The following is a 10,205-nucleotide window of genomic DNA, read 5'->3' as shown; positions in this document are numbered from 1 at the left end:
CATTTTAAAAATATACAGTTTTTTTCTCAAGAAAGTAATGCATTGAATAAACGGCTAGTGGAGGTAGCTTGGTAACAGTTTGTGGGAACTGGATAGTGTCAAATTTGCAGCCTGAGTAAGCTATTGAGATCTCATTGGCTGCAAAATTCTATCATTTTGGAAGTGATATACCGTATTGGCTCGAATATAGGCCGCACTTTTTTCCCCCACTTTAAGTCTTTAAAGTGGGGGTGCGGCCTATATTCGGGGTCTAGCGCCCCTGTATGTCCCGGGCGCCGGGCAAGCAGCGGGGTTAGGATACGCTCAGACAGCCTCCCCTGCCAGCACTTTCCACGGGGGGGGTGCCGGCTGCGGAGGTTGTTTACCCGCATCGCCGCAGCCGGTGACCGTCCGCACGATGCGTTTTACCTCTGCCCCCAAGACTTACCAGAGCAGACTCCCGGGTGTCTTGCGGGGCCGGCGGGGGACATCTACGCAATACGCGTATACAACTTCCGGTGCCGGCACATCCGCTGAGTGCCGGCACCGGAAGTTGTATACGCGTATTGCGTAGATGTCCCGCGCCGGCCCCGCAAGACACCCGGGAGTCTGCTATGGTAAATCAGGGGGGGCAGAGTGGCAGCATATCTCGGGGGGGGGGGGAGGAGGACAGTGGCAGCATATCTCGGGGGGGAGGAGGAGGACAGTGGCAGCATATCTCGGGGGGGAGGAGGAGGACAGTGGCAGCATATCTCGGGGGGGGAGGAGGACAGTGGCAGCATATCTTCGGGGGGGGACAGTGGCAGCATATCTCGGGGGGGGAGACAGAGTGGCAGCATGTTTTTAGGGTGCGGCCTATATACGGGGGCGGCCTATATCCGAGCCAATACGGTAAATGAGTGTCCGGTGATGTGAGTTGGATTTCTCTTCTGGTGAAAGGCATGAACTCAAGACCACCAAAGAAATAGAGCCTGTCCATATCCTGATCTTTGCCACATTTCCCAGCCCTAGATTTAAGCTGTTGACCCAATGCACCAGGTTTAGATAGGTAACAATATGCAACGCTTCAGGCATGGTTAAAGATGCTGTTCCACTCAGCATATCTTAACTAACAATACTGTCCTGTGCTTTGCCTTGCTGTTTTTCCCTTGTTTTTAATGTATGCTTTAGGACAAATAGAAGAAATTCCAAAACTGCCTTTGAACCCTTCATCCCTTGATACATTAAGAATACACCCCAGGTCATTTTAAAGTGGGTTAAATTTAGATAAGAGATACAAGTTTAATACTTACGCACCATTCACCTTCTTGATATTCCTTTTTAAAGACCCTGTTTCGTTAAATGTGACGTTTATTTAATTGAAAACAGCACAATGTCACTGCTTTCTTTTTAAACAATTTTAATGTTCTGTAACTGCAAAGAATAAAATGTAAAGCAATTCATAGGAACATTTCATTGATTTTTATGGTTTCTGCACTACATTTAGTACTAGGCCTCAGAATATGTTAATTTACATTTAGAGTATTAGACTGATACAGTGCTGTCTGTTCTAAATATGAACTGACATCCAGGTTCTTCCACCATGTACACCTCCAATCCCCAGACACCCAGGGTCTTCCAGCGTGTACATCTCTAATCCCAGACATCCAGGTTCTGTCCCATGTATACCTCTAATATCCAGACATCCAGGTTCTGTCCCATGTATACCTCTAACATCCACACATCCAGGTTCTGTCCCATGTATACCTCTAATATCCAGACATCCAGGTTCTGTCCCATGTATACCTCTAATATCCAGACATCCAGGTTCTGTCCCATGCACACCTCAGCCCATCCTCAGTTACCTGTAATATCTGTGTTCTGCACATGTAAAATCTCACAATAGCCATATTTTCAGCACTAACTAGATGTTTTAATTCACAATGCAATATATTTACACAGCCTTAATATATAATTTTAAGAGTTCATTGTATTCAATGGGAGAAACTATTTTTAGGAAATTAGTCTGCTCTAAATAAACACAGATATAGGAAATCATCAGATTTTTCATCTCTTCCACTTCAGTATAGGTTTCCTCACCATTGTTGCCTCTGGCTTTTGTTCAGATAAAGATTAAAAGCAGTGTTTGATACACAGATGGAGCAAAATGTTGTAGGGGTTATTATTTTTACAGCGTGTACAATTCATGTGCCACACCACAATCAGTATTTTTAACACATGACCAAATATTGTAATTAGGTAATCTCATTTATCATAAGTCATATTGTGTAAAACAGGACTGTATTTATTATATTCTGCTTCATCCACAGGAGAGAATTCACTGGACATTTCAGATTTATACTCTGAGAGAAACTTAGTTACATATTCATTTACAACTATTTACAGATGAACAATACAGACTCTCCCCACTAAATATCTAAAGGAGTGGGGGAACAAATATGAGAGCTACCTATTTACGCAAAACACACATTTCAGATCTTCCTATTAGAAACATACCCCTGACATCTTTCACTCCCTCCTAATACATGGGTAACACCAGAGAAAATTACATTACGCCTCATCCTTAGATCTAGATATTAGGGGTGCAAATACCTCTCACCATCTCCTGATACACCTCGCCTCCTCTTAATACAGAGACATTTGTACATGTAATTTTCATGTCTTGCTAATTCATAGGCATTAGAAGAAATATCTCCATAATTCTCATTTCCTTTCCATAATACACAATCGCCAGCCCAGGTACCTTTGGCCATGTCCTAATGCACAGTCACCGGCCCCAGTATCTATCATTTGTTAAGCTACAGACATCAACAGGTATCTGTCATCTAGTCATAAAGCACACATACATCTCATATTAGCTCCAGAACCGTACCTAGGGGCAGGCCAGAGGTGCAGCCCCTCGTTGATGTCACATAAGAGGCAGGGGCAAGGGCATTGCTCAAGTGCGCCACTCACCTTGCACCACCTCAGGCAGCTGCTCCATGGAGGTTACAGCCCTGACAAAAACAAGGACACAAGGACACATACCTCTCAGTTTCAATAACTCTTGCAAGTCTATTGTTCTTTTTCCTGGTTTACCAAAAAATACCTCCGACCCCCCCCCCCCCCCATAATCACCAACACTGGAGATGTACTTTTGATATTCGCGTATTATTTACATATTGTATATGTCCCTCGCCCCTTTTAATACACAAACTTCAGGGAAATTATTTGTTATTTGAATAAAGAAACAAACATCCTAACTTATTACATATAAAAAGGAAGACTTGTAGAAAAAAATGCTTTTGTTGTCTATTATGTCTGCACACATCTCTCTCGTATACCAATGCCTAACATATATAAATCCAAATGCCATCATCTTTGAAGCACTGGGCCCCATAAAACACAACTGTATTTTTTTATATAAAGTGCAAACGCTCACTCATGCAACACTTACATGTCCAGTACATTTTCACAATGGCAGACATTTTTAGGTAGGCCACTGAAAATATTGTATTTTACATCAATATTTCTTCTGTAACATAATAAAATAATGGAAGATTTCAAAGTGTGGTGTTTATCACCAAGGAAAAACTTTCTGAAAATGCAGCCCTCTGGTCAGCACTTATTCTTGTCCATAGTACATTTATTTTATCACTCCTTCCTGGAAAAGTCCTGTAGAATATTTTGTATAGTCCAAACAGGGATAAATGTAGGCACCACATACAGAAAGGTTTAGGGAAAGGTGGCTTCCTACAGATATGTGACTAATCCCATATGTGTTTATTTTATATCCCCAAAGACAAAAGCATGGTGAATTATTTATTTACTGGCGTGATGAGGATCTGGAGAGCAAAATGTGGAAACAGTATAACTTGTCTGGTGACTGAAAGACTGTCTGTAGACTGTATGGTACAGTGGTCATAGAGTAATGGTCTGCAGAATGCGTAATGGAACGTACAAATCATATTATCCTATTGGTCCTGTCGTCTGAGGTCAGTAGACAAAGTTGCAAAGTTCTACAGGAAATATTTAGTGCCAGTTTCAGAAAATACTCCCAACAGAGAAAAATATGAAAACAATCTGAGCTTCCAGACCAGTGACAAGATATAACTGTTCCCCATGCTGATATGTCCGAATTAGGGCAAAGTCCCTGTACTTCAAATGGCATCCCAGACAGGGTTGGTGGGGAAGTTTTGGTCTCCCCAATAAATAAAGTCTGAGAGATCCATGGAGGATCAAGCAACCATCTGTCTATATATATATATTTATATATTTATTTAATATTTATAGTTCTGCTTTTTGTCTTAATATAAAAAAGGGGGTTGGGTAAAAATAAAATAGGGATCAGTCTGCAGATGAGAAAACATTTGGGGCAAAAGGAGATGAATAGAATAAGTCCAAGGGAATGGATGTCCCTTTTCATGTTTGTAGTTCCCCAGTGGGTGGGTGATTTCTCCGGTTCCTAGCACGTTTTTGGTCCTGAAGGTCTTTAGCATCGCTATGAGCAGAGCCTGGAGGGCGCCAGTATCCCTGGCAGTACTGGTTGATAAGTCCCATCTCTGGCTGAGAGAGGAGCTGAACTAAATCATCATAGGCTCCTGGGGGGCCAGCAGGATTGGTGGCAAGAGCAGCAGGGGCATCAGGGTGAAGAAGGGCTGCAGTGACTGCCTCAGCACTCAGAACATGGAGGCGCACACGCATCACAGTGTGCTTAAAGTTGTTCTCCGTGGCTGTGCAGTGGTACACTCCAGCATCTGCAAGTTGCAAAGAGCGCAGTAGAAGGCCTTGATCGGTTTTCAAGAAACGTCCTTCAGATCGGATCTATAGGAGCACAATGGAGTTAATATAGATTCCTGATATATGTAAATCACAACAACAAATTTAACAAGCTCAGTCTCTGAAATTCTTTGTTCTAAAGCTCTCGTTTAACACATTCTTTTGTAACAACTTACTACACATCTATTCAATATGGACCATTCGAATACTAGCTGCCATACTGCCCACACATATTAATGATTCCCTGTCCTAACTTGCCGCTCCCTTTCCTAGACACTTTAATACACTACATTCTGAAAGGTAATCAGTACCTGTACTGTAGCTCTTACCTCTATACCACCCCATTAACAAATACAACTGCTTCTAATGTGTCACCTCGCTTGTTTTCGGATCATCCCTCGCATACCCTTACCTCCTTCTTCCGGTCACTATTGTCCTTCTGGAGAATCCATTTGACAGAGGCCTGTGGGGAACGTGGCTGGCATTCCAAAAAAGCTGAACTGCCCTCCACTCCATATTGCACTGCGTCCATCCCATTCTTGCTCACTGCATGATGGAAAAGTTGACACTCTTTGAGAAAGGGTTGGATGAAGTTTTACAGAGGCACACAACTCTATGGTTTGAACTCCATTAATTGCCAACTATGTATGTGGCCAGTAAAAAAAATGCTAGGATGCCAACCATGCACCATATAGGGTCCCCTCTCCACAATCACTAAAACCAATTAAGGAAGAAACCTTGTAAGAAAATGATTTTGTTTTTGTTACTTTTATGGTTTGGTTTGAAAGTTATGCGAGGTAATAGAGGGGGTATATCATGTTAACTTAAGCACAGTTTGCCCTAAACTATGTATCAATAAATAAATAACTTGTCCCAGATGCTTCCCTAAGTGTAAGCTCTTTGCACGATTATATATATATATATATATATATATATATATTTATATACACTATATGGACAGAATGTATTGGTTTGTCCCCTTCAGCATATTAAGACACTTAGGACAATGTGATACTTCCAATTTTGTGGAAACAGGGGAAGGCCCTTTTTTATTCCAGCATGACAGCTCCCCAGCACAGAAAGCAAGGTCCATAAAGACATGGTGGGATGGTTTTGCTGTGTCAGAGCCCTGACCAAAACCCCATCAAACAGCTTGGAAATAACTGGAATGGAGATTGCGAGATGGCCTTCCCATCCAACAACAGTGGCTGACCTCACAAATGCTCTACTGGAGGAATAGGGAAAGATTCCCACAGAAACACTTAAAAATCTTGTGAAATTCTTTCCCAGAAGAGTGAAAGCTGTTATAGCTGCAAAGGGGGTCCAGCTACATATTAATGTTGATGTATTTAGAATGCAATGCCATAAAAGTTCCTGTTGGTGTAACGGTCAGGTGTCCCAATACTTTTGTCCATATATTGCATGTTAAGTTGGATTGTTTTGCTTTAGATCTTACCGTTTGAATTGTATCCTCTGCACTGTCTCATGGGGTTTCCATGTCTCACATCCTGACGTCTGCTACGTCTGTGAAAGTCAAGTTATAAACAAAGAGAGTGGTAAGAGAGTGGGCATTTAAAACAGTAAGTCAATTACTCCAACATATAATCTGTCCTTACCTCTTAGAGGAAGCTGAGTAACGGGAGCAGGTTTTTCCATCCCAGGCGCAGTATGGGTCCCGAGCAAGACAACAGTCTGCACATGCTTCCCCGTAAACATCGCAACGGTGGAGGGCTAGGTGCGTCACCCCAGACATGGATGCCACGTAAAGCTGTTGCTGTAAAAGAAGAAGACAAAAGATTTATACAGGATGAACATCTCCAATTGGTAAAATGCCACCAAGTTTAAACTCTAAACTGGAGCACTCTTCCCAGTTTTAACTAGCAATATCATTGCCAACCTGATGTTATGCTACGTTTTCATTAAGGTTTAAAACTCGTGAGTCATATATATGAGCATTCCATCATACCCGCACCAACATTGCCTTTAACAAAACATGTATTTTTTATGAAGAACATTTACAGTCCCTGAAATAACAATACCTGCTCTCTACAGCTGTGAAGGCTTTATTTGATGATTGTAATAAGTGAAATTTTGATTTAAGTCAATAATTTTAATTCTATATAATAGTGTGGCAATAAAAGCAATGGTAAACGTGTGGCATTTTGTAACAAAATGTTCCGCCCTTTGTCTTGTTCAGCTTACAATGTCTGTTTCTTTCTGAAAATTGGCAAGCTGAGCCTAATAAAGGAAGACATTTGCTATTCTACCATGGGTAATAAAAGGCAGCTGTTATCTCGAGTGAGTAATATAAGAAATTTACACCTAAATATTAGTGATTGTTAACCCTGCTATTGCAGAATCAATACAACACTTTTCTATCTCACAATAATTTTGCGGGCCAGTCCCTGCAAGTGCTAAGCTCTCAAATCTAAGCGCTTGTGAAATAGACAGCCCAGGAGTCTATGTAAGCATTGAAACAGATTAGCAAAAGGGTATAATGCATTTGTGGATAGGGCAATAAATGTGGGTCAAAGATAGTATAGCATTCCCTTAATAGCAATAGTTCTCTAACCCCTGCACATTTCATTTTAACTTTGCACTTCCTATACATATGGAGGCAGAAAAACTGATTGTTTTGGATTTATTACAGGAGTTTTCTTTTTCTTTTTACAGGTTTCCCTAAAAACAGGTGCTACAAATGCGGTCATTTTGTGGGGGAGGGTGTATGAGCAAGTATGCGTGATTAAGAGAATGAATGAGTATCTGTGAATGATTAGTATCTGTGAATGAATGAGTATATGAATGAGTCAATGAATGTTTGTGAATGAGTAAGTGGGGGGTAGCATGGCATAGTGTAAACACACTCCTATCATGCTCATGTTCTAGCATGTACCTGCTGCTTGGGCATGATAGGAGTGTGATTGCTATTAACAATTCTATATATATATAATATTGTTATTGATTTTTTTTTGTCTGATTTTGGAGTGTTAACCACACTTTTATTAAAAGTAAGTAACACACCAACATTAGACAGAAAAACTAAATAACAATATATATATATAATTGTTAACAGCAATCACACTCCTATCATGTTAAGTCAGCCAGCACATGCTGGAATCTGGGTATGATCGGAGTGATTGCTGTTAACAATCATATATCTATATTAATATTGTTATTGGGGGTTTTTTGTCCAATTTTGGTGTGTTACTTACTTTTAATAAAAGTGTGGTAATATTTTTTCTTTTCGGTTTTGGCCAAGTGAATCCTGAATTTTTGATTTCGGTGCAGAATTTTCATTTCGGTGCATCCCTACCAATTGTCTTCATATTTTTATTGTTGCCAAATATTTTTTAATAATAAATCTGCAGTTTCACTACTTTTCTCTTGTGCTTTAGCCATTTACACGCTTGCAGCTGCCTGCTCTTCCTGATTGGTTACTCAATTACCTTTTTAAATCTTCGTAATGTTTTTTAAGCTCCTCAGAAAAAGATTATAAAGAGTTTCCTAGCTTGAAAAATGAAAAAAAGTTGCTAAAAATAATAAAACAGGTTCAACATTGAAAAAGATTAACAACACATTGGGCATTTTTAATGCTCCTGTGGTGGATGTAAAGTCTTTTTTCGTGACAGATACACCTTAATGATCAGTCAATCAAGATATTTCCTTAACATAGTTGAGGATAAAGAGCCTCTGTAACTTCAAAAACCTATGTAACATAATACCTTGCGTGACAGGTATGCAAGGTATGCAATTCTATGGGATCAATGCAGCTATAAACCTCTAGTGCTAATCTGTGCTAAAATTGTTAGTTGTATAGAAAGACATTTTTGTACTGGCTTCTCTTTGAAGTTGAGTTTTGTTAGTGATTAGTACAAATTGTAATGCAGGGATGGGCAAACTGCTGGTTTCAAGGTACTCTTGCCTATGTTTCTCGAAATTCCTAGCCTGTCATCTAGGGTGATGGGAGTGGTAGCCCATCTCTAGTTTGTATGGGGCTAATGGGAGGTTTTCCAATTGTGATCTATGGGAAACATATTTACATGACATATGTGAAATAGGTCTTCTACTGCTTTAGTCAAAAATCACTGAGAGTAGCTTTACAAATTCGTTTCTGAATATAGTATTTAAATACACCTTTTCATGTAGACACAGGAAACTAGAATACTTTCCACCAATCGTAAAACACGTAGTCATAGTGACATCATGAAAAGACATCATGAAGATCACCTGCATTCACTCTATTCAAGATATCACTTACTGCATTGATCTCGATCCTTTAAGCAAATGCCAGTGTGCCCAGAAGCTCATTGAGGACACATTGGGCAGTCAAAATCAGTCCTGGAGCAACAGCTATTAAATTCCTCTATGTTCTCCTCAATACCCTCCACATGTGAGAGCAGCATTGCTTTCTGAAGGGTCCTCAGAAAATGTAGGTATCTGCCATCTTACATTTTTACTGATGCTTCTCTTAAACATCATCTCATTTTCTAGCTAATATATAATGATATATTGCCTTTATGAGCCTACACAACTTGTAAATGTAATAGCTGGGTGTCATTTAGAGTCAACCTTTCTTCTATTCTAAGAGGTCACTGAGCAGTTGACCTCTCCCAGTATACAAAGGTCAGATTACCCTTCACCTCTCCCAGTCTGTTACTTACTCGCTTAGACGAAATCTTCATGGATTTGATAGGCGCCGGCACCTGAGAGACAGAAAACACTGTAAATAATATTGGAAGGGGAGACAAGGAATTAAAACAAAGGCCAACTCTGCTGGGGAGTGAACAAGAGTTATTTGCCTAGGCTCAGTCTAGACGGAATTTGTCACCTTCCCAGATATGAAAGTGGATTTAAAAGGGAATCTCCCATCCCCAACCATAATGTAACTTAAAACAATATTTACATAAAAGACACTAAATCTCTCCAATGCTGGGAGTAAAGTTACTCTTGGTAACCTCCTCTCTCCTCGGCATGATTTCATTTAGCCCTTTCTTGTGTTTGTGATGACTGATGTTACACATGTTACTATTACATTAATAATGACTACAGGGCAGATATTGGTTACATAAACGTTTTATTATTTTATTAAAGATAATGACTAAAATCTCAGGAAAAGCCTCAGGAAGTAAAAGTCTTAAAAAATTCTTTATTAAGACCAGTTGTAGTTTTTCCCACCAATGGTCGATTAAGCTTGACTTTGGCATCAGGACTCATTACCTATTGGCCATTGCGTCATTTTCCTGTTCCCCGAGTTAAGGGGGCATTATTATTATATTTTATTTGTATAGCACCGACAGTTTACGCAGAGCTTCTTACAGTCCTTACAGTTATAGGGTATAATAATATGAGAAATGACAAACTAAGACAAACTGAGACAACTTGTCTGTCCTTATTGCAATGTTACCGTTTCCTTCATATAGTGAACATACAATTTACATATAAAGGAGGCATATACACATCACGTTATA

The 10,205-nt window shown here is 40.0% G+C and overlaps 1 protein-coding gene across 1 annotated transcript in view; it reads right to left on the bottom strand.

The window, feature by feature from the left end:
• Positions 1-4,380: 4,380 nt before the first annotated feature.
• The window catches only part of LOC149285382 (semaphorin-3F-like), a 38,505-nt gene continuing 32,680 nt past the window's right edge, over positions 4,381-10,205 (bottom strand). Inside the window, exons 13-17 of the mRNA XM_089495337.1 lie at positions 9,399-9,440; positions 6,354-6,511; positions 6,194-6,261; positions 5,150-5,283; positions 4,381-4,782 (exon numbers count right to left, since the gene is read on the bottom strand). Of these exons, the coding sequence (XP_089351463.1) occupies positions 4,381-4,782; positions 5,150-5,283; positions 6,194-6,261; positions 6,354-6,511; positions 9,399-9,440 (804 nt within the window). The remainder of the gene's footprint in view (positions 4,783-5,149; positions 5,284-6,193; positions 6,262-6,353; positions 6,512-9,398; positions 9,441-10,205) is intronic.

The sequence above is a fragment of the Sceloporus occidentalis genome, unplaced genomic scaffold, assembly GCF_023333645.1.
Source record: "Sceloporus occidentalis isolate IW3139 unplaced genomic scaffold, rSceOcc1.0.p SCAF_79, whole genome shotgun sequence".
Classification (NCBI taxonomy): Eukaryota; Metazoa; Chordata; class Lepidosauria; order Squamata; family Phrynosomatidae; genus Sceloporus; species Sceloporus occidentalis.
The sequence above is the reverse complement of the archived record's forward strand: the minus strand, read 5'-3'. Positions and strand labels throughout refer to the sequence as shown.